At 50.0% G+C, this 23,935-nt stretch overlaps 6 protein-coding genes across 6 annotated transcripts; 3 read left to right on the plus strand and 3 right to left on the minus strand.

Annotated features, from left to right (window-relative positions):
- Positions 1–5,486: 5,486 nt before the first annotated feature.
- Positions 5,487–7,187, minus strand: INS49_006975 (uncharacterized protein; the record flags this gene model as incomplete). The annotated part of the gene is made up of 4 exons (XM_043167740.1): positions 5,487–5,621; positions 5,765–5,804; positions 5,935–6,596; positions 6,684–7,187. The coding sequence occupies 4 exons, from the start codon at positions 7,185–7,187 to the stop codon at positions 5,487–5,489; spliced, it is 1,341 nt and encodes a 446-aa protein (XP_043028884.1).
- A 919-nt stretch (positions 7,188–8,106) lies between these two features.
- INS49_006976 (uncharacterized protein) lies at positions 8,107–10,055 on the plus strand (the record flags this gene model as incomplete). The annotated part of the gene is made up of 2 exons (XM_043167741.1): positions 8,107–8,313; positions 8,385–10,055. 2 exons carry the CDS (start codon positions 8,107–8,109, stop codon positions 10,053–10,055), a joined length of 1,878 nt encoding a protein of 625 aa, XP_043028885.1.
- Positions 10,056–10,346: 291 nt separating this feature from the next.
- Positions 10,347–12,212, minus strand: INS49_006977 (uncharacterized protein; the record flags this gene model as incomplete). Its single annotated transcript, XM_043167742.1, has 4 exons — positions 10,347–11,227; positions 11,297–11,424; positions 11,484–11,997; positions 12,194–12,212. 4 exons carry the CDS (start codon positions 12,210–12,212, stop codon positions 10,347–10,349), a joined length of 1,542 nt encoding a protein of 513 aa, XP_043028886.1.
- Positions 12,213–14,794: 2,582 nt separating this feature from the next.
- INS49_006978 (uncharacterized protein) lies at positions 14,795–17,534 on the minus strand (the record flags this gene model as incomplete). Its single annotated transcript, XM_043167743.1, has 2 exons — positions 14,795–16,797; positions 16,859–17,534. The coding sequence occupies 2 exons, from the start codon at positions 17,532–17,534 to the stop codon at positions 14,795–14,797; spliced, it is 2,679 nt and encodes an 892-aa protein (XP_043028887.1).
- Positions 17,535–17,953: 419 nt separating this feature from the next.
- Positions 17,954–18,346, plus strand: INS49_006979 (uncharacterized protein; the record flags this gene model as incomplete). The annotated part of the gene is made up of 1 exon (XM_043167744.1): positions 17,954–18,346. One exon carries the CDS (start codon positions 17,954–17,956, stop codon positions 18,344–18,346), a length of 393 nt encoding a protein of 130 aa, XP_043028888.1.
- A 4,381-nt stretch (positions 18,347–22,727) lies between these two features.
- INS49_006980 (uncharacterized protein) lies at positions 22,728–23,168 on the plus strand (the record flags this gene model as incomplete). Its single annotated transcript, XM_043167745.1, has 2 exons — positions 22,728–22,801; positions 22,853–23,168. The coding sequence occupies 2 exons, from the start codon at positions 22,728–22,730 to the stop codon at positions 23,166–23,168; spliced, it is 390 nt and encodes a 129-aa protein (XP_043028889.1).
- Positions 23,169–23,935: the final 767 nt, after the last annotated feature.

Below are 23,935 nucleotides of genomic sequence, written 5' to 3' on the forward strand. Positions count from 1 at the left end.
ATATTAAAGAAATAAAGAGTTTTTAAGTTTATAAAGTACTCTTAAAAGCACTTTATATTTCCTTAATTCCTTAAATTTATTAAGTAGTTTATAATAAATTTAATTTAACCCTTCTTAATTAGCATTTAAGAATATAATTATAATATTAAATTATTAAATTTTTAAATTAAAGTGTATAGTAATTATTATTATTATGTAAAATAATTTTATGGTTAGGGTTATAGCATATATGCTTTTTATAATAAAATAAAGTTATAAGTTTCCTTAAATATAAATTCATACCTTAAAAGATTTAATCATTTTATCTTTATTAAGCTTATATTTATATACTTATTTTAAAGATAGCAGCATTAATTCTGTTTTTTAGCACTTAATAATTCTTTAAATACTAAGCTTAATAAGGCTTTGCATTTCTTAATGCATTACCTTAAGCCATTTATCCTAAAAAGAGCTTTTTTAAGCTTTTCTCTATATAATTAATTTTAAAGGGAGATTTTTATAATATCGCTATTATAAGTAAGGCTTAAACTTAATCTTAAAGGCTTAAATAATAGCTATTATTACATTATTTAAGGTTAAAAAATATAAGTTCTTAAGTATTTTTTATTTTTATCTTTTAAGCTAATTAAGTAAAAAAATAATTATAAAGTTATTTTAAAAGGTTATATTAAGGTAAAACATAATTACGTTTATTAAATATAATGGTTAATTAAAAGATTCCTAAGGGCATTTATCTTAATTATATATTTAAAAAGATCTTTTTATAAGTTTAAACCCTTAAATTTATTCTTATATTTTCCTTATTTATATTAATTAAAAGGATTCTTAATTTCTTATAGCTTTAAGTATATATAATTCTTAAAAGGAAGGTTTAGGTTTATTAACCCTTGCTTTATTAATAAAAGTATATTTCCTTTTATAAAAGCCTTATTTTAATATATTTAGGGTTTTCTTAAGGATTAAAAGTTTTTATTTTTAATTTTCTAAGTTTTTTAAAAAAGTAGTATATAGCAAACTTTACCTTTTAAATTTAAAAGTCCTTACCCTTAAATTTTAATTAAAAGTATTAGTTTTATTCTTTCTTAATATAAAATAGGTGTTAAATTTATTATTTAAATTAATTAAGTTATCTTTTGCATAGGGTATTAAGGGTTTAATATAAATGCAGTCTTAAATCTCCTTAGCATTAATAATCTTAATATTTAGCAATTTTACTTTAAAAGTTAAAAGGCCGTTTTTTACTTTATTTATTACTAATTTATAAAACATATCCTTATTAAATTATACATTCCTTATAAAAATTATTTACTTAAGTAAAGGAATTTAAATTTAAAAGATATTAAACGCTATATAATTAATTAAATACTTAATATAAGCCCTTAATTCCCCCTTTATAAAGCATTTCTTTATATTATTTTTGCGTTCCTTTTTAAGCATATATGCTTTATATTTATAAGCATAAATACTACTTCAATAGGGCAATAAATAAGCTATAAAATAGTAAATTTATGCCGGTTTAAATCATTAAAAATAATAAGAAAACTATGCATATAAAAGAGTATTTAGAATGCGTTTCTTTTTCCTTAAAGCAAGTAATATATTATGCAATTAAGCTATAGCTTATATTGCCTCTAGCTAAAGGTTAAAAAGTAAATTAGCCCTTAATAATATAGCTAAAGCATATTTAATTATTGCTTTGCCAGCCCTTTTTACAGCGCCGTTTGCTTTTAAGGTTTAAAGGGGAGTAAGTTTTAAATTAATACCCTTTTATTTTGCTTATTTAATATATTTAATATTTATAAATTAGTTAATTATTATAGCCTTAGCATCTTATTTAATTTTATAAATATTTAAATTATATTATTATTTTATTTAGCTCTTATAAGCTTAAAAAATGCTAAATACTTATTTTTAAGTCTTTAATATAAAAGGGAAGATATAAATAAATCTTAAGAACTTATTTATTATTATAAGCTTATAATTTAACTTATTTAATGCTTATAAATAATAAAAGAGGTTTTATAAAATTTAGAAAAAGGGTCTTAAGTTCTTGCTTTTTAATAGCCTATATTAAACTATCTTTTTAGCAAAGGCTTTAAAATAATTCTTATAATTAATTTATTTAATTTCCTTAAATTTTACGCTTTAGGTATATTAAACTAGCAATTTAAGAGCGTTAGCCCTTAAGTATTTAAATTAAAAATGCCAAAGGGTTATTAAGTCCTCTTAATCCTTATTTAAGTGCTAAAAAAGTTTAAAAGGTTTTATTAAGTTTATTAAAAAATTGCAAGCTTATATATACCTATAACGCTTATAAGTATTTATAATAAAAAATAAAAATAAGGAAATTATAATAATATATATTTAAAAAAGATTAAATTATATTATTAAATAAATTTAAGAAGAATAATGCTTTATTTAAGTAATTTAAAGCATAATATTAAATTAATTCTATAATACTAAATGCCTAATTTTTATAAAAGTGCTTTTAATATTATATTAATATAAAATTTATTTATAATTATTATATTTTCCAAGATTAAATCCTTAATCCTTTTTCTATTAACTTTATATAATATATTTTTAAAGCGCCTTATCCTATAGCCTAAAACCTTTAAAAATAAAGTCCTTGCTTTAATAATATTCATCTTAATAGCTTTTTTAAAAATGCTTAAAATTAAATAATTAATAAAGTTAATAAGGTAAATAGCGCTGTAATTATTTAAGATTATGCTTAAAAATAAAGGATATAATATAGAATTTAAGGTTATATATATTCTTAGGGAATTAATTATAATTAATAGTTATAATAAATTAATTAAAATATAAATAAATTAATAAAGAATTAATAAAAATATAATAAAGGTATTATTAATTAATTAATTTTTTAAAATTAAGGTTTAAAAAAGCATAAGTTTGCTTTATAAGGAAAAATAAAATAAAAGGAAGAAATTAAGATATTATCCCTTAATAGCTCCTAAAAATGCACTTAAGAGGGTTTTTAATATTCTTAATAAGCTTTATGTTTAATCTTTAAGTAAAAAGTTTTTTTAAGTAAGCTTTTAAATTAAGTTTTTATAATGATTTTCTTATAATTATATTTTAATCTTATTATATTTAGGTTTCTTTAAAAATATTTTTAACTTTAAGATTTATTTCCTTAAAAGCGTGAAATAAAAGCAGCGGTAATTAGCAAAAGGTTAAGTATATTCCTTTTATTAATTAGTTTTCCGGTAAAAGTACTTATATATTTTATTTTATTAATGCAATTAAAATAACGTATTTTCATTCCTTAATTGCGTCCTTATTTAATTACTTTTTATTTTAAAAGGTACTTTTAATTTTAATATAATAAATATTATGATATTTTTAAAGGCTAATATAAGCTTATTATAATATAAAAATGCCGCTAATTCTTTAAATAAGATTTTTAAGAAATAAATGGGTTTTCTTAATGCATTTTATTTAATAAGTTTTTAACGCTTAGGAATTACTTAATTAAGGGTAATATATATTGTAATTACTTATAAGAAGTTATTTAAATTAGTAAATTCCTTAATTTTAGGTAATTTATAAATGCAAGCCTATAAATATAAGTTTATAAAGTTTTAGTATTATTATTATGGTTTAATACTTAATTTCTTTGCTTTTTTTAAGTATTATTAATATTAAGTTTAAAAGGTATTTATTATGCTTAACTTAAAAAGTATAAGATTATTTTTAATATTTTAAATTACTTATTAAATGGAGAATTATTTTATATTTATTATTTTAATTAAATATAGGGAAAGAATTAAGCTAATACCGTTTTTTATATTTATTTTTAAATTTTTTATCTTTTGCTAAATTTAATTGCCTTATTAAGAGCTAAAGCAACTTATTATTAAAGATATTAATTATATTCCTTTTTTAATTTGCTAAAGAATAAGGGAGAAAATAAAGTAAGTATTATTTCGTTTTTTAAAAGCTTATTATTGCTTAAACGCTCTTAATACTTATTATATAAAGCCTTTTAAATATCTTTTCTTTTCTTTTTATACTATATAAATTAAGAATTTAATTTTAAGATTATATTTAATAGCTTAATAAGGGCTGCGTTTAATGGATTAGGGTTTATAAATTTTTAGCACCTCTTAATTTAATAATAAAATTATAATATAGCAAACTAAGTAAGAAAGGAATAGGTATTTAAATAAATTACTTAATTAATAAGGTTTAAAAAAGCATTTATAACTATTATATAAATACATACTTAAAAATAAAAGGAAATAAATAATATAAAATAAATGTAATTAAGATATGCTTTATATAACTTATTTATAGCTTATAAAAAGGAAAGATTATTTTATGTAAACTAAGCTTATAATTATAAAAGGCTATAAGTATTGTAAGGGGTTTAAAAGCATAATTATAAAAGCGTTTATTTCTTAAAAGTAGTTTAAAAGGAGGAAATAAAAGAAATCTGGCTATTTAAGCATTCTAGAAAGTAGTTATAAACCAGGGTTAGGGATGTGCGTGCAACAGAATCCTGGGAGCAGTATCTTGTTGACGTTATGCGCGAGGCAGGGGGAATGCATAAATAGGTATTGCTCCATAAAAGAATAGCAAATTCCCCGAACGCAGTCGCAGTCATTCTCTAGGTACCACACCTCCATAATTGAAGTCGTGCGCCAGGGATTGTCCAGCAGGGGTGATTCGACTTAAGCAAGTCCCTATCGACACTTGTTGAAATTCGACTATTGGGCGCCGCATACTGAAGGGCAATCAGATGAGCCGCCTTTCACTTCGTGAAAAAAATCCATGGCTCTGTGAGAGGCCTTTCAAGCGACCCAGGCGCTCAGATCAACCTTATGGGAATCGCATCGTCGTGTATCTGAGTCTCACACCAATCAGAGCGGATCTCTCACTCCTATTGAGTTGGGGAGAGACCCAAGCGTGGCTGCTCATTCAGTTACGATGTCACCATGCTGAACCATATGCTTCGGTGAGATGGTCATCTAGAATTCTTCCGAAGTCTATCTGTCCTGCCCTAGGGGCTCACCACCACTAGTAACGAAGACGGCGCATGCTACACTCTGGTCCGTTCCAAAACCGTCCTGGTGTACCACGCACCAGCCTCCCTGTTCCAGTTGCCTATAACAACCACGAGTCCGATCGAACCCGCGTCATCATGCTCAAGGGAGCCGCCGGCTGCCTGCTGAGCTGTACCAGGGGGTCTGTGGAGAACCCCAGGCAGAGCCGCAGGTGCTGACGACGCCATACCGTTTCCTGAACCCCACCGCTGAGAAAGACGTTCTTTTCGCCCGGTAAATTCCCTCCTCTTAACAAGTCCTTCCCATCAGCTAGCAGGGCGGTAAACGGTGCCCGTAGGGATTGATGTCTTGTGTGTTGGCTGGATGACGTCCGTCGTCTGGCCAACTGAGCCGGGGTCCAGTGTCACACGGACCAAGGCTCCATCGCATCCCCCGGATTCCAGCTGTCTCCACTCAATGCTCGGCCTTCTGTGCGTTAGGGAGCTCCTTCAGGGCCTCGCCAATTATGTCAAGGGCCTTGCGCAGCTCCGCTTCGCTAATTACGAGCGGAGGAGCGAACCGGATAATGTTACCGTGAGTCGGTTTGGCCTGCGTCGCGTTAGCCCTCTGCTGCTTTTTGCAGTCTGCTTTGTACGTTGCAGCGGCCCATGCGGGATAGGCGGTGAGGGAGACAGGCGGTCATGAGAGCACACGACAGCTGGACCATCGGTGGACATTGGGAAATGACTTACCAGAACACCCTTGGATTTCAGGAGAATGCAAAGATCCCAGCTGTTCACCGTTAGCCGTCTCCTTACAGAGATGGGAACGTAGGGAGAACCAGATGCGCGCATCTTGAAACTCTGGAGGGTCCAATACCCGGCAAATACTCCTCTCCTGTGGATCTAGGGGTTCAACTTACGCAGATCGTCCATTGGTGGCAGACTCGTCGATGACAACGGCGTTGAGCAGACCCTTGCCGCGCACCTTGGAGACAAGCGGCGACTTGAAGGCGGCCACACCCTCACGGAAGATGTTGCCAAGCTTCTCGGCCTTGCCGACCATGTCCTCCTCCTCGATGAGCTCCAGAGCGCGCACGGAGACGGCGCAGCCCAGCGGGTTTCCACCGTAAGTGGAGCCGTGGGTACCCGGCTCGACCACGAGCATGACGTCCTTGTCTCCAAGAACACACGACACCGGGTACATGCCGCCGGAGATGGCCTTGCCGAGGGTGACCAGGTCGGGCTTGATGTCGGCCCACTGGTGGCAGAGCATCTTGCCGGTGCGGCCGATGCCCGTCTGGATCTCGTCGCAGATGAAGAGGACGTTGTGCTTCTTGCACAGGGCGGAAACGTTGCTGAGGTAGTCGTCGTCCGGCACCACGACACCAGCCTCACCCTGGATGGGCTCGACGATGAAGGCTGCGGTCTCCTTGCCGTGTCGCTCGAGGACGGCCTCCAGGTCCGCCACATTGTTGAAGCGGATGGGGTCGCCGGTGGTAGGACAGAAAGCTCCAATGTTGGGCACGAAGGGGCCGTAGTTGTCCCGTGACTCTGGGTCAACAGACAGCGAGATTGCCGTCATCTATAGGTGGTGTGATTAGATCCCGGTGCCTCCATTTTCATATACATAAGACTGTAGCCACGCTGCCCAGCCGCAAGCAGCACTCACCGTCCGTCCGTGAAAGTTCTCGGTGGCGGAAAACACCAGGGCCTTGTTCTCAGGAACTCCCTTGACCTTGTACGCCCACTTCCTCGCGATCTTGATGGCCGTCTCCACAGCCTCGGCGCCCGTGTTCATGGGCAGCACCATGTCATAGCCGAAGACGGAGCGCACCTTCTCGGCCCAGACGGGGAAGACGTCGTTGTGGAAGGCGCGAGAGCTCAGGGTGAGCCGGCCGGCCTGCTCAGTCAGCGCCTTGATCAGCTCTGGGTGGCAGTGACCCTGGTTGACGGCGCTGTAGGCCGACAGGAAGTCGAGGTAGTGCTTGCCCTCGGGGTCCCAGACGTTGACGCCCTGGGCCTTCGCAAAGACGACGGGCAGGGGGTGGTAGTTGTGCGCGGCGAACTGGTTCTCGGCAGCAATGGCGGACTTGGTGGAGGTGGCATGGTAGCCCGAGGCGCCGTTGCTTGCGCCGTTGGTGGCAGAGACGTCCTTGTCTGCGTGGGGCGCCATATTGACTTGGGTTCGAGGTTTGTGTGTTCCTGCCGTGGGTTTTGGGACGGCACGACGAGAGATTGGGATCGAACGTGTGTGTGACCGGGCGGTGTGCAGTGTCAGTAAGGCTGTTTGTCCCCTTCGATCTCGGGGGTTATCGTGGTGGTGCTAAGAAGTGTAAGTTGAGAAGAGAAGAACAAAGCAGACGAGATGGTCGAGGAAGGGGGCCGAGGGGGCGGCAGGACTAAAATAGTCGCAAGACTGATGAGGCCAGGTTTCCCAGCAGGCCTGGCAGCCCCGTCCCAGATCCTGTTGACTGTGCGGTGACAGGATTGTTGAAGAGTGGCACACTAGACCCCTAAGTGCAAGTATAACCGCGAGGTTGGTTTTGGTATTACACACGACTTGTCATTCTGCGGTCACAAGATAGGCAGCGCACTGCGGAGGAGCCGAGACAAGCCGCCGCTATGAATAATGAGATGCGCTTGCATGTGCTGCCAAATGATTCAAGCCGGGTCAGACGTCTGCGTTTCTCAATTGATCAATTGACCACCAGCCTCGTCCAGAAATGCCCTTCGTCCTCCCAATTGATGCCCTTTTTTTTTTGGCCAGCCTGCACAGTATAGATGGACAGACCCCGGGCAAATGATGCAGCAGGCTAATCTGGACGGCGCTGCTGGGCCCGATAGCGGGATGGAGGGGTCGCAATCTCCCCCACGCTGGGCTGCGGCTCCGGCTGCAGGGACAGGTGCAAGTGCGACTGAACATGTCGCTGCCAATCAACGTCGGTCAATTTGACAACAACCGGCAGCACCCCCCTCAAACCCTCGGATTCAGGGTTAGGAAAGGGGCTGCATGTCTTCCTCAACATTGAACTAGACTATCTGAGTGCACACAGCCAGGAGTAAGCGTCCATGATCTACCAAGCCCCTTGATGATGTCCACTCATGAGGCCCGCCAGCTTCATTCTCACCATGGGCTTTCCATACCGCCACTCTTCGTCGTGACAGGCCTGACCCTGTTGCGCACCCTGAACGCATTGTGTACTGGGCGCACCTTTTTCCAACCAGATGAATACTTCCAAGCCCTCGAGCCGGCATGGAACCTCGCCTTTGGGCCCCATAGCGGCGCCTGGTTGACGTGGGTGCGTCTACTCATACGTATTGCTCAGGGCTTAAGGCCGTATTTGAACTCCGTGACTGATGATAGTTGTAGGAATGGGAATATCACCTGCGGTCCTCACTCCACCCAGCCCTGTTCGCTCTTGCGTATGCGGCCGCAGACAAGGCCATGCACGTGCTGCCATGCCTGCCTGCCTTCAAGGCCTCAGTGCTGGTCGTATTGCCCAAGCTGGTTCAGGCGTGCCTCGCTGTGCTGGCTGACCTGTACACCTGGAAGCTCGCCGAGAAGGTCTATGGCCAGGGCAGCAGGTCCGCCTGGTCCGCCTTGTGCGTGACCGTGCTCAACCCGTGGCAATGGTACTGCTCCGCGAGGACCTTCTCGAATTCCCTCGAGATGACTCTTACCATAGCAGCCTTGAACTACTGGCCCTGGGACTTACTGGGCGACGCCTCAGAGACTCATGGTGGCTCCCCAGCGAGAAGGGAGCGTCTTGCCAGCCTCCGGGCGTCTCTTTTTCTTGCCGCGATTGCGGTTCTCCTAAGGCCGACCAACGTCTTCATCTGGGGCACTGTAGTCATGGTAGCGTTCACACGCTTGACGCTCCGTGGGAAAAGCCCCATCACTTTGAGGGTCGCCCTAGTCCTCTTCAGGGAGGCTGTCCTGTGTGGGAGTGCTGGCCTGGCCTTGTCCGCTGTGTCTGACCGTCTTTACTTTGGCGAATGGACGTTCCCACCGTACCATTGGCTTCACTTCAACCTGACACAAGACCTCGCTGTCTTCTATGGAGAGATGGTATGGCATTATTACCTATCTCAGGGCATCACCCAGCTCACCATGACCTTCCTGCCGTTTGCGCTCGTGGGCTTGTATACGTTTGCGGTATCGTCGACTCCGGGTGCCACGGCGACGCAATCGAATACCCTCAGAACGCTGGCCTACACGGTCATCAGCACCATTGCGGTGCTTTCTGTGGTCTCGCATAAGGAGGTCCGCTTCATTTTTCCCCTTCTGCCAACTCTGCATATTCTCGCAGCCCCGTCCTTCGCCTCCTTCTTCTCGGCCGCTCCAGGCCAGCAGCCTTCCCAGAGCAGGACCGCCCTCCTCGCCGGCCTCATCTCCGTCAATCTGGTCATAGCAACGTACCTCTCCCTCTTCCACGTCGCAGCGCCCATATCCGTCATGCACTTCCTTCGACACGAGTACGAACGGGTTCATCCCGACCGTCTCGGCCTTCACCCTGAGCAACCCGTCCTCAGCCACTATCATAGCCTTGCGCAATCAGCAGCACCAAACTTCGGCAACGAGACCGACGAACTCTTCGCTCTGTTCCTGACCCCGTGCCACGCCACGCCCTGGCGCTCACACCTCGTGTACCCGTCTCTCCGCGCGCGCGCGTTGACGTGTGAGCCTCCTCTGCACACTGCGCCAGGCAGCGTGGAGCGTGAGACCTACATGGACGAGACCAAGAGGTTCTTTCACGGGTTCGATTCCAGCGATCTATGGGGTGTCGACTTCCTGGCGGGGGAGATGTGGCCGCTGGAACGTAGCGAGGCCCAAGCTGGAGTTGTAAATCGCGTTGGCGAGGTGCCGCGGTACATCGTTGGGTTTGAGAGCATGGAGATGGCCTTGACGGGCTTTTTCGACAGCGCAGACATGGGGGTGAATTTGAAGCGGGTCTGGCGAGGATGGAACGGACTATTCAGCGATGATGACAGAAAAGAAGGGTATCTGGCTGTCTGGGATACCGGAGTATATAGAGACTAGTCTAGGTCTTTCGTGGAGCGATTCTATCGTGATGCCGCAGACTCATCATGTATGAGATCAATGAGAGTCATCCTAATGTGCTAGTCAATAGTCTAACATTCACTTGTGAGTAATCAAGTTGTGTAAGGACAGTATGTTTATATAGCTCTCAGTCAGCCGAGCATTTGCCTCCTTTCAAACGGCATACATCTCATATACTGAGAGCATTTGTCTGCATACTATAAACGCAAATCTAGTATACCAAGGACGAAATGGCGGCAAGTCGAGAACACATCCCCTCCACCCGCTGAATCAGAGCATATATCTGAACTCGGGGTTCAAATCGCCCAGCTCCGTCTTCTCATAGTCAGTCAGGTTCGCGCGCACCGTCCTCTCCCTCTTGCGGTTCTCCCACGTGATGAGCGCGGCGTAGACGCAGCAGCTCACGAAGCTCAGGCAGATGAAGCCGATGCAGATGCTGTAACCCGGTTTGTAGAAGGGCGCGTCCTTGGCGAGGAAGGCGTACGTGGAGATGATGCCGCCGATGTTGCCGAACCCGATCTGCCACGCGGAACCGATGGCGCGGCGGTGGTGGCCGCCGAGGTTCATGTTGAACCAGCACACGATGACCGGCATGGCCGAATAGGTACCCATGACGACGAGAAACAGCGCGCCGTACTTGACGCTGGTGCGGTCGTGGACTGTCAGCAGGATGGCGAAGCCACTGATGGCGATGAGGATGGGTATGACGGTGAAGAGGAACCGGTGGCGGGCGAGGTCCGAGGCGAAGGCGACGAGCATGCTGAAGCCGAAGGCGACAGCCCAGGGCGGAACACTGTGCAGCTGCGTCTGGATGGGGCTGTAGCCGTAGGCCTGAATGATTGACGGCGCGAAGTAGGCATATCCGTACGCCGGGACGATCAGACCGAAGTACATGAAACCGCCGACGATGACCTTGGGGTCCCGCAGTACGGTGAGCACGTCGCTGAGGGTGACCTTGCGCTCGGCGGCGTTGTGGCCCAGATCAGCCTGCAGGCGAGCCTTGACGTAGTCGCGCTCCGGCTCGGTGAGCCACTTGGCCTGCTCCGGGAAGGCCGGGAAGGTGAAGAGGAAGACTATGCACACGAGCACTGTGATGGCGCCCTCGATGATGAAGATCCAGCGCCAGCCATGGTAGCCTCTGAGGCCGTCCACTGAAGCGAGGACATGTGTTTAGTAGTTTTGCTAAATAAGGACGTACTTCATGGATCGGGTCAACTCACTCTTGCCAATCGCGGAGGCCAACAACCCGCCGAACGCACCAGCGAGGCTGGTCGAGGCAAAGAAAAAGGTGAAGCGCTTCTGTGCTTCGCTTCTCTTATACCACATCCCCAGCAGATAAAAGCAGCCGCTGGTAAAATGTGAGATCAAATTTCAGTACGGTCAGAAGGGACATGGGATTTTGCTCACGGGAACATGCCGCATTCAAAGATGCCCAAGAAGAACCTCGTGGCGAGAATTCCGGAGTAGTTCTGCGTCAGGCCCTGGAATACGGTGACCAAGCCAAACGCTATCCCGCAAAACGAAAGCCAGACCCTCGGGGAGAGCTTCTTGAGCAGGATGTTGGAGGGGATCTCAAAGAAGACATAGGGGACGAAGAAGATGACGAGGACGGTGTTGTACTCTGTGCCGCCGAGGTGCAGGTCCTCGGCCAGGTGGAAGGAGCGGGCGTTGGCGATGTTGACGCGGTCCAGGAAGGCGAGCAGGTACAGGATGCTGATGAAGGGGAGGAGGCGCAGGTCGATGCGGGCCATGAGCTTCCTCTCGGTCGTGTGAGGCGGGCAGGCGACGCCCAGCTCGTCGTAGTCGTCCGAGTAGCCGGCCTCCCTGTCCCCGGCGTAGAGGCCGGTGGGGGATCCGCCCTCCTTGGCCCCGACCCCATCGCTGCGGACGTCGATGCCGCCGTCCTCGGCCGGGGCTGGAGCTGTGACTCTTGGTCAGCCGTGTTCAATGCAGGTTTGTCTGCGTTGGGCTATGTATCCCAGGAGGTTATCCCTCAGAACGAGTGTAAGTCGACAAATCGAAATATATCGCCAGGCAGTGTTGGGCCATTCGCAGCTTTCCCCATCCCGCATCGTCATGATCGCACCAAAACCAGAGAAGGTGAGCTCGGCACTTACGGGACTTCTTGGTGAACATGGTCGCAGGGCCTTGGCTTCAGGTGCGACGTCGAGGTCAAGAAGGCTCAGGCGAGGCTCACAATACTCGCTGCTACGGAAGGGGCGGGAGAGATGATGGAGGAAGAGGTGTGCGACGGGGAGGATGGCAGAAGCAAATAAATACCTAGGTTAGGTAGCTTAGAAGAGGTACCTTGCATGTAGGTCCCTTCGAATCGACCTACCTTGCTTCACTTCCTGGTCAGCCTGGTCCACACGCAGTGAGAGGCGACCCCGTCCTCGGAGTCACTCGCCCAGCCCGCGCTCCTACTTACCCCAGCGCCATGCCAAATCGAGTTTGGCCCTCCCCACAGCTACGATGTCACTTACCTCTGGGTATGTTGTAATATCTGGTGAAATATTTCAGAAGCGTTCACGATGAATACTCTCAACATTGAATTGCAGTTTCCCTGGTATTTGCGCTCTTAACATCACCAAGGAACGCGCACATTTCCCAGGGTTTCCTCGGCCGTCCCGCTGGCACCAGTCGAGTTAATGACCTCGCCCACCAGGCAAAAAAAGAAGAAAAAAATTCCGCCCATCCCGTCCCCCGTCCGAGCCAAGACGGGCGGGTGCAGCTCCATCTCGTGGTATGTCTCCGCCTCGTGCGCCGCTGTGCCACCGTGTGGTGGGCGGGACGAGGGAACACCGCTAGAACATCGGGATTCCGTGGCACACATATTTCTCAAAGTGAGACAGCAGCGGCTGCCGTCCCTGCCCTGCCCTGCCCTGCCCTGCCCTGCCCTGCCCTGCCCTGCCCTGCCCTGCCCTGCCCGTCGGTGATAGAAGAAGACATACCTTCCTACCCACTCGTCCAGATCATCCCGGGCCACTGCTTCGTGTTGCCGTGGGCCGGCGACTCGCCTGGGCATGGCGGTCTAAAATCTCACTTGCGTCCCCCGAGGGGTTAGTTCTACACAGTAATCTGGCTGGATGATGGTTGCCGGCGGGGTTCAGCAGCCACTGCTGGGAGGGGCTCGTTTTGTCCTAGTTATCTGTGCTTGTACTATGATGGGTGATGTCAACGTTGCCCTGGGGCGGCCGCCACGCTATGATTCCATGTCCGTGGGCCCCCTCTCGCCCATTGGTTCTGATTCCATATTTGAGAAGGGAGAGACACTTTGACTCATTCTGGAAGGACTCCTTTCGCCCTCATAACCGAGGCACAGTCAGGACCGGCATGCCCTCCCACATTTGTAACAAGATTGAAAAAACACAGGGAGAAGAACACGCCGAGTTCGCTCCCAGATATGCCAGGGACCTGGGGAAATTCCCCATAGGTTCAACCTTAAACAGCCTTAGCCCCTGTGGGGAAGCGGCCGCGCTACTGCACCTTGAACCCCAGAGACCCCCCCAGGCTCCTAGTGGTCCGAGGCGAGCCCGGTACTTCGCCCACGGGGCAACAATTGCCTGGGTCATCATATAGATGTGATGTCTGTGGCAGCATCGATCGAGACAGCAAATCTCTGCCCCATCTGGCCGTCGTCAACGGGAGATCATCACATCCTCCAGATGTGACAGATGAGCATTCACACGTGGCCACGCGTGACTTTACTTACAACCGCATTGGAGATGGTAATAGCTGTCATCGTCGACAATGGCCGGGAATCCCAAGAGGTCAAGAACACGAAGAAAAATAATAAGAGAGGAAAAAAACGCCAGCAGAAGTTCCGGCCGTCACACGGCCACCGTAATCAAGGCCGCAGGAACAATTAATCTCTGAGACGTTTCTTTTTCTCCTCTTCCCGGTTCCAGGATTCTGTGCGACGCGGGCGAGATTGCGTCCCATCATGCCCCGACCCGGCCACGCGGCTGCTGATGGCCAGGAACTCGCGTGGCACCCCGTCTCTCGCAGGGAATGGATGCACACGTGGCTGTCCGAGAATGGCTGCAGCTGGGCGATTCGGACCAGCCAGCCAGCCAGTCAGTCATCATCATCATCAGCAGCAGCAGCAGCAGCAGCAAGTTGAGGTTCAGTAAAAATGGGAGCAGTGGGAAAAAAAGCATCACCCGGCGGTTGTGGTCCGTAAAACTCGTCCTTCTCATTCCCAAACTGCGTATGGGGCAGGTAACTAAACCAGGGTATCCTCAAACAGCAGCAGCAGCAGCAGTAGTAACAGGTAATATCAACATGTGCCGTCGCCAGCATAGTGGCAACACCCTCGCTTTCTCTCAAAAAGCCTTCCTGACCGGATGACATTGTGAAAGCTTGGGCCAAATGGTTCGAACAAAAGTTGATCCCTCTCCTCATCTCTGCGTGTTCCGTCACTCCAGCGATAAGCTAGCCGCCCTTTTCCTGGTACCTCTTGCTGTGGTCTTTTGCTCTTTCAAAATGGCTGTCTTGATCTCTTGCATAATTCCCTGCCTTGGCCTGGCGATTCCCGAACCAACCGCCGTAAAGTGAAGATTGAAAACATTAATAAAATCGGGTCCATGATTGTAATTCCGGGTGTAGTTGGGAACCAAAGAGGGGCATTAAAATCGTACATCGTAGTTGTACATCCACAGCTGACGCTCATATCCTGTTCATGGCCAGATTGGTGTGTGTGACAAGGAGCCCGAGCGTCAGTGCTGAGATGCATTGGCTTCTTGCGCCTTCTGAGGGGCATCCTTTTCTGCCTCGGTCGGCCGCTTGATGTCGAGGCTCTTTCCACGCACGGGAAGGGCCGAGCTGATGGATCCGCGATCACCAGGTGGCGACTTGGTCCGTCCGGCGTTCTCTTTGGCCTCCCGCATCTTGTTCTTGATCCACCCCGAGAAGCCTCTCGGTTCCTCCCTGTTATCCCTCGCGTCTCGGCTGCCCGAGTCGAGGCTGGAGTGAGCCTCCAAGGTCGGCTCGGAGGACTCACCCGTAAAACTGTGCCGAGGCTTGTTCAGATCGGTACCAACTGAGCTATTGCTGGTCTCGGCTGTCCTGTTAAACCCAATCCTGCGAGGTGATGTCACGGAAGGCTCATGGGCCTCGGCCAAGTCTTCCTTCTTGCGAGACAGTCGCCATCGTCGCTTCCTGTCCTGCTGTTCGCCATGCTCGACCTGCTCGATGGACGGTATTGGCTCTTCCACGCGATCGACATCAGAACCCTCATTAAACGAGCTGTGCAGTGATGTTGGTGGCGACTGATGGGTTCTCAGCCCGTGTTCTGCATTTTCGGTGGGTAGGTTCCCGCTTGACGGCATCTGCGAGGCTCGTGGTGTCGGTTCAGAGGGCGTATCTATAGCCTCCGGCCTCGACAAGTCCTGCGCTGCCTCTTCGGCTTCTTGGCGCGGGTACTCTGTCATTTTCTCGATCGGATTGAACGTCTCGGCAGTTGGCGACACCGCGCTGGAATGAGCAAGAGAGGCGGCAGAGCTTGCTGCACTGGGGTTTGTGCTCGGCACGCGCTTTTTCCGAAGCTTGTTGGGTGGCTTCTTCTCGCTGTTTTCCGTCGGTGAGCGCTGGAACAGGCTGCTCAGGTTCCGCTCCTTGGTCGGGGTGGTCGCGGCCTCGGGAGCTGGCTTGGGCTCCAGCAGGCGCTCCTGGCTTCGTTCCGGCGCGTATCCAGGTGTCAAGCCACCTTTCCTGCCGGCTAGTGGATCTGCGTGCTCGCTGGCTTCTGGCGTTGCCACCTCTTCGACTGTGGGAGGAGCTGGTATGTTCCCGGACGATGGAACCACAGGCGTCAATGGTGACACAGGCGCTGCGGCACCCTCGTTCCTCATGTGCGCAAACCTCCCAGACTGTATTGCCGGTGATCTCTTGGACGGAACCGTGTTGCTCCTGCCGAGCCCGCTAGACGGTGTTGATGCAAGGGCAGGACTGCCAGGGCTTGGGGCGCCGTTGGAGGCGCGCGAGTGTCTCGAGCTGGTTGATTTGTTACGTCGAATCATGCCTTCCCGAGATATGCTTTCTGCAGCCGCGCTGGCGTTTGACGCAGATCTATGGACACCGGACTTGCGAGATGAGCTGGGCGTCGCAGGTGCGTTGATGACCGGGGTGCCTTTCTGGACCTCCTGGACCGTCTTCTCATCTGCAGCAGTGCCTTGCATCCCGATCAGGAAATGGTCCTGGTTCTCGATCAGGAATATGAGGACACATTGATTAAGGCGATACTCCTCCGGGGCCATGGCGTGCCTGGGGTGCGAGAGCATGCCAGGCTGGAAGATGGCTGCTAGGTTCTGCGAGTTCATGCGGTTCTCGTCTGCCTTGGCTGCAAAGACCGCCAGGAGATCGAGGATGTAGAGCAGAAGCTGTCGGTTCAGAGGAGGGAGCTGTGTGATGAGACGCTGGTACTTGATAATGGCGGCCTCGACGTCGAACTCGTCGATGAACTGGGGCCCGTCGGCATCGCCAACAGCCGACTTGGTCGCGCCTTTTAGCGGGCCCCGGAAGTTCTCATACAGCTCAAGTGGCACGACCGGCTCTGGGAGATCGTTGAGGTACCGCCGAAGCACGTTTGCTGCGTCGTGGACCGTGTAACCATCCCAACTGAGGCCCTTACCGTAGCGGTCCGGGGAGTCAAAGACCTGTTTGAGCTCCTTGATGCGCTTCTCGGACCCATTCAGCCGGAAAATTCCCTCGACGTTTGTTGCTGTAATTCCGCATCAGTACGGTGTCCCGTAGTTTTGGAAGGCGACTTCACATGTACGTACCCTTCTCTTTCAGGAAAACCCCACACTTCGCGACCACGATCGGGACGTATCCGTAGATGTAACTTTTGCCATGGTCGTCGACTAGCGATATGGCGACGTTCGCGTAGACGATGCTCTGTCGCAACGGCACGCCGAAGATACCGGGTGCTTTCGTTTCTGCATAAGTCAGCGGGGCCGTATCCGGAGGAGCAATGGTGCAAAGATCAAGAGAAGGGCAAGCCCGTAAGCTCTCGTCCGAGCAGGCGCTGAGGGAGGTGCGCGCTCGCGTCTTGCGCCTCTGGGAGGCCCTGCCCAGCCAGCCAGGGCTGGAGATGAAGCTGCGGGCGGGCCTGAGCAGCAGAGGTGCGACAGGGCCGCCTGGATGAGCGCGTTGCTGCGAGACATGTTCCAGGGACAGCACTTGATCAGAGCCGTCGCTGTGCCAGGCCCCCGGAAGAGAAACCCATTGTTCTAGAAGAGCAGCGCAAGGAGTGGAGGGATCTTCACCATGTGACTCGTCATGCTTGGAGAGCTTGAAATTTTTCCACCACGACTTGAGATCTCGTTTGCTGGGAGGCGACGCGTGAGAGGCAGTTGTGGGGGGCTGGGTTGTTGGCCCTCCGCCGTGGTTTGCAGTAGCTGCAGCGGTCGGAGGGTGAATATTGGGGGGGTTTGGAGGGTTTGCGGCGGACGTCATCGTGAAGGTGACGGCGCGCAAGGACGACCGTGCTGACAGCGCTGTAGATCAGCACAGGGACACAGGCAAGCCGGTCGCAGCGTTGAAGCCAGGATTGAATCAGAGGCAGGTTCTCGATGTGGTGTGTGCAGTCAGGACGAAAGCTTTGGATCTGGTAGCGTGGGGTGCAAGCAGCGGGCTGGGCTGAAAGGAGTGGATTGTGGTCACGAAAGATGAGCGACCGAGTGCAAGTGCAAGTCGTGTTGTGGAGGGAAATGGGCGAAACGACGTTTAGTTCAGTTGGACTGGGAGACTGCCGGGCTGGGCTGGGCTTTGCTGTGCTCTGCTGCGCTTCGCTTCGCCGTTGCTTGCTGGTGCTGCTTGCTGGGCTTGGGAGGACCCAGGCAGGCTGGAGGCTGGAGCAGTGATGAGTGACGTCCATGGGTGCTCTGGGCCTGGGGTACTTGGATACCCCTGTGTTTTTCTGGGCCGCCCAACTGCCAGGTGGGCTAGGCGCAGACCAGACCAGACCAGACCAGGCCGGCGCTGAAGGGGAGGAGCGGGCTGGCTGGCTGGCAGACTGGGAGACTGGGACTGTCCGGATGACCAGCAAGCACCAAGCACCAAGCACCAAGCACCAAGCACCAAGCACCAAGGCCAGAGGGCTGGTGGATGGGGCCCACAGGGGCTCCACAGGTGCTGTACCGTGGCTACCGGGTACCATAGTACATTCGGCAGTATGCCTAGAAAGGTACATTGTGCATACTGCACAGGGTGATCCGGTCCCCTACCTGCCCGAGTTGGCACCTACACTTGACGTCCTCAAGCAGTGAGGTTGGTACTGCAGGTATGAAATCACAGCTTGGCCCTGGCCTTTTCCGACGGGGGAGGGCTCTGAAAGCAAGTTTGCAAACCCAAACAACGACAGCAGCTATGTACCTGCAGTTGACTCAAGCAGGATAATACAGCACAGCACAGGACAGCACAGCCTTCCACACATACGCACATACACACACATACAGTACAACTCCGAGATGGGGCACATCCTCTCTGTCTGGACTCTGCCCGGCCAAGGATTGCCCTGGAGAGGTCTGTTCCCTGCTTTCTCTTTTATTAGAATGCCACCCCGGCTAAGCCTCTTCAGTCTCTCGCACTGCATCGTGTGCGCGCACACACACACACACACATGCACATGCACGACGCAGGGACCTCGAAAGTTAGCACACAACTTGACCACCTTGGGATCCTCTTGCAACCTCCCATGAGACGATGGCCTCTCCTCTGCCCGGGCCGGTCAAAAGACAGCCAGCCTCTGCTAGGGTGAGTTTCTGTTCGCAGGACGAGTGCAGCTCCCTCGTCCTGCCGGACGGGTCCTAGGGAACAACAGACAACCTCTGCCGGCCTTCCGTTCTTTCTTTGACGTCCAGGTACCTGCACTAGCGTTTAGGAATCGCGGTGGCTGTAACTGTCAGGCGAAAGGAGAGCAAAGCATCGAGGTTCTCCAGGCTCTCGAGGCTCTCGAATCTTCACTCGAGCTCGAGGTCCAGCTCGACTACTGGCTGACGAGGCGCTGTCGCATCGTTAATTTCTCCCCCTACAAGTGTCTGTCAGCATGCAGTGACGGCGTTGTTGCCGATCCCCAGCATTTGTCCCCAAGGGATCGCTGCTTAAAAATTAGGTTAAATAGCTAGGCCCATCTACGTACAGGTCCATCGTCAGAACAAACTCGTCAGCCACCGCTCTTGAAAATTGCTGCCCGTATAGTTCACAAGGGTTCTGGCAAATCATAGTATTTAATTGTGTGACTTGACAGCCAGCATACATTCTGTATGATGGCCTCCTGTGGGATATCACCTCTTCTAACATTGCAGTGTAATCTGCGTGTGAGCTTGTGATTCTACCACAGAGCGCAGCGTGTATCTCGAGACCTTGTGGCGTGCCATCCAACAGGAAGACTCTTTCCTCATTCCGTTGCCAAGCGACGGCCGACGCGTCCCTCGGAGCCCAAGGGTAGCTAGCTATATGAAATGGCGATTTGCGAGATGAGATGGAAAACCTCAGCAACAACACGCCAACAGTAGGGGAGATCGACGGTTTTTATTTCCACTTCTCTCCTAGCCCTAGAACGTTGGAAGAGGTCCAGATTCCATCTCACCCCTGGGACATGTCGATGCAGTGATACTCGAGCAGGGTGCAAGGCCGAGCCTCGTGCGCTCCAGCATGAAGCCCCCGGCCAAAACCCTCCGCATTTGTTGCCATTACGGCATGACGACAGCGGCCGATGCCGTCGAAACCGTCGAAGCGCACTGCTGCTGAATGAAGCGCATTGTGCCATGGCCCAGCCCTGCCTGCCAGCCAGCCCGACCAGCCCGGAATCATACGATCGTGAGCGCTTCCATGACCCCGCGGGGACATGCTGACCACGAATCGTGATTGCTTTTTGCAGTGGTCCCAGATCCCTTTATCTACTAGTGGGCAGATGGGGAAATTGAGGCATCTTGGTAGGCGACGATACCTGGGATAGCTTGCCGCAGTGCCGCGCCACAAAGCCCAATAACGTGGGATCGTCCCGGGAACTATTCCAAGCTTTGCTGTCTTGGGTACCGTTACTGTGCAGTCACATTCTGTCCCAAGGGTTTGTTCGCTCGCTAGCCCGTCCATGTCAATTGATTGACTTGTGGATATGGATCCATCCACGGGCCCAGAGGAAAGTCGAGACCGCCAATGACGCACAATGCTGCATCCGGCAAAAGACGAGTCTCCTGTCAAAGCCAAAGGCGGCAGCCCCAAACCAGCCGTCAGCGGCCCCCTTCTCGCGAGGGCCCATCCGTCTGGATCTTGCATCGTCTGGGCAGCATCCCATCTAAGCAAGGCAGACAGGCTGCCGCTCTGGCGGCCCAAGCAAAGGGACTGGGCTGATTAGTGAGGGTTGTGCGGCCCAGAGCGTTTCGCTGGGAGAGACGCGAACAGGGCTCGTGAGATCCTACGCGAACTCTCGTGCCCCCCCTCATCGTCTCACCCTGCTGGGCATGTCTTTGGGAATGCTGGGTCAGCCATTCGCAGCGCCAGGTGAGTTAATGCGTGGTCGGCCACTGGCCATGCTTGATGGTTGTCCCAGATCTCCGGTCTGCCAATGGGTGCCTTCCCGCATGCTCCATTTTTAGCATCTGCGAGGTCACCTCCGCGGCCTCCAATCGGCTGCGGTGACGGCCAGTGAGGCCCAAAGCAAGTTTTCCCTCTCGCCCGCCCAGGGAAACGAGCGCAGCCTCGTCATATGTCACCCACCCAAGCCAGCCAACCATCCTATACCCCATCGTGGGACGGGTTGGATGAGACGTTGACGTACCACGGGTGTCCGAGCAGACAGGCTGCCATGCAGTCGCTCCTTCAGGCGGCTTGCCATGTGCGCCAGAGTGGATCAAGCGTTGCCGGATCGTGGGGCTGCCCGTGAAGAGGACCCCCAATGCCGTTGATCTCGAGCGTGGATCTTCCCCAGTTGTACCAAGTACTCCGGTACGAACAGTACTGTAGCTGCCCCGCGCAGCTGTTCCTCGTACGCCGTGGCAGGCGGCGGAAGCAGGCCGGGCTCACCAACGGCTCAACTGGAGGATCACCGCCATGCGTGCTGCTGGCCTGCCACATGCCTGAGGGGAATCCTCGGTCGTCGCTTGTCTTCTTGCGTGTCTCACGACCATGCACGTCTTGGTCACTGTCGTGGTCGGTCTGCTCGTCGCCATTGGGTTGGAACGTTTCGGCATCTTCAGAGCTGGCACCTCTGAACTTGTGGTGACATGGGGCCCGGGTCGCTTGTCAAGCTCGCAGGATGGGCCAGCTTGTGTGGAGGGCTTGCACAGGATCGACGACGAGGGTGTGATTCTTGTCCTGGCCAAACTTGAGGGTCCAAGACGCGGTCGACAGCACGAGGCTTGATCGGCTTTCGTATCTGCAATTTGTCCAGAGACAATCCGGACATGAATGACGCCGGAGCTAAATCATCGGCAAACCCACGGCGTAGCACCGCAGAGATAGGTTCTGGTCCACGGCTGTCAATGCTACGCAGTCACCTTGATGCAGTTCCACAGCTTTGCACACAAGGCAGCTATAACGTCGTCGGGCCACAGATGCCGTGTGAGATCAGCCGTCGGCCCCAGGCGTGCATGAATTACACTGCAGGTCGACGTTGGCTATGCAGCGAGCGGCCCCCGAGCGGGCCCCCGAGGCACACACAGAATCTCGGATGAGGCCAGGAAGGTGGATGTGCACCAGCTGCCGTCGACCCGTGGTCGACCCGGGAATACTGGCAGATTCCAAGATGCGCGAAAGCAGAGCGGACAACATGCAAGGCCTATCGAGCGCGATGAGCAGGTCAAGTGCTGCGCACAGCATTGCCTACACACGTGGAAATAAGTCGCTTGTGTTACCGTGCCTGTCAACGCGGACGGTTTCTAAATTGACCTGCGTTGCGTTCTCGTGTGTCCGATTTCTTTTGGTCAAACCCACAGGACCATGAAGCGCCCACAGGCTCGCCTGTGAGGGCAACCTCAACAAAGGAATGGCCATGAAGTTGGATGCCGGGTAGCACTGTCTCCCCAGGGCTTGTACAACCATGTGCCAATGCTCGGTGTCACACTTGACTGTCCGCATCAAGCAACCAGGCGTGTCAGAAGCCAATGAGGTCGAGAGGCCCACCATTCCGACCGAGCTTTGCTGAAGCCCAGCAAATGGATTATCTCGTCATTGACGCGGTGGGTTGGTTATACGGAAGTCATGCCAAAAGTCGTCGTCCAGACCGACCTGTCATGACCAAACGCAGACCACCACTCTCGTCAAGCGAGGGGCGGAGCAGCTGCGCTATTGCTTACACCCAACCCCATAGCCACCCAAGGTGTCAAGTTCGACCCCAACTCTCGACGTGATTATGGCTTGTCGATGCTGCGGACCCGATAATGTTCATTTTGCTTCAACAGCTATGAGATCATGCTGCTCGAGTTGTGACTGCCGCGCTTCGAAGGAAGAGGCAGCCGCGGGGTTTCGCAACAGACGAAAAGTATATAGGTCCCGTAGCTTCTGGCGAGGCTAATCATGCAGCGCGCATCTCAGGCGGACTTTGCGATACCAACCGCGAAGTAGCTCAAGAACGCACAGCGAACACAAACACTTGGATCTCGTCGAAAGCCGCCTCCAGTACACAAGCAGCTCATCTACAAGGGCAATATGGTCAATACCTCTTCATCATTGGCTCCTGACGTATCCTCCTCCGAAGCGAGCTCTTCTGTGTCTCACGACCAGTAAGTCAGCAATCTTGAAAAAGACAAAGCTTGTGCTGATGATTCACCCAGAGGCCCACCCCCGAAACGTGTCTGCCGCGAACCTCCAGGGAAGCGTTTCCCACCGATTACCTGGCTGACACAGCACTGGCTGTCCAAGTCTGTTCCCTACGAGCGCATCGCGACGGCGAGTCCCAGGTTGGGTGTCGGGGTGATCGGGCAGAGCCTCCTAGACCACCATATCAACCTTTCCCCGAACGTCACTGGCGTCGCAGACTTCGCGCCTGTCCGTGACGGGGCCGGCCACCACCTCGGATACAGGGTCAAGGTCGCGACGTGGCCGTTGTCAAAGAAGGATGCGCTGAAGGTCAAGGACTTCAATGCGTGATCGGCGGATAATTGAGGCTTTCGACGGAATCGCTAGCGTTGCATGGAGACAGCTGGAATCGGTAACTCGGCAGACTGGACCAGGGGACTCGCAATTGGATATGGCTGGCATTCGGAGATATGGGACTTGTGAGATGCGCTCAAGTAAACCGGGAAAGAATCAATATTCGTGCCACCGTGTGCATTCGATTATGACCTTGCCAGGCCATGCGAGTTTGAACCCAGCGTTTGAGTGTTTAGCACTGAGCAAGAGCTCGTTCCGGAACCTGACCGCTTCGGCATAGGCACAAGACCGGTGAATCATCTCTGCAGATGCAGGAAACTGTTCAAAAGATAGCCCATTGCCTTGCAGCTTTCGGTGCTGTAACTCGCAGGGATCCCAAGAGTAGACCAGGCACGGGCGGATTATCCTACGAGGCGATGAAGCTAATCCTGTCCAGGTGAGCATCCTGCGGTTAGCTACCTATCCAGCTGGAGGCGATCCCAGTTACACCCGTGGCGTTTGGGATCTCTAGGAGCTGCAATCCACCAGGAGAACCTGAGGGGAGTCGCAGAAGATCATCCGTTTCTCATGTCCCTTTTGCGTGGACGTCGGGTCGGTTGTAGAAGTCGCCAGTGGTGTTTGGAATTGCCAAGGCAGCATTGTTCGGTTCGCCCCTGGCTAGCAAACTGTGCCTGCTGAGAAATCGACATGGACAAATTCGCCTCCAGAGCATGGTGAGCTACAATGCTACGGTAGGCCTAAAGGCAAAAGGCTTTTCTGGCTGT

This window comes from Diaporthe citri (assembly GCF_014595645.1).
Source record: "Diaporthe citri strain NFHF-8-4 chromosome Unknown scaffold_2, whole genome shotgun sequence".
Classification (NCBI taxonomy): domain Eukaryota; kingdom Fungi; phylum Ascomycota; class Sordariomycetes; order Diaporthales; family Diaporthaceae; genus Diaporthe; species Diaporthe citri.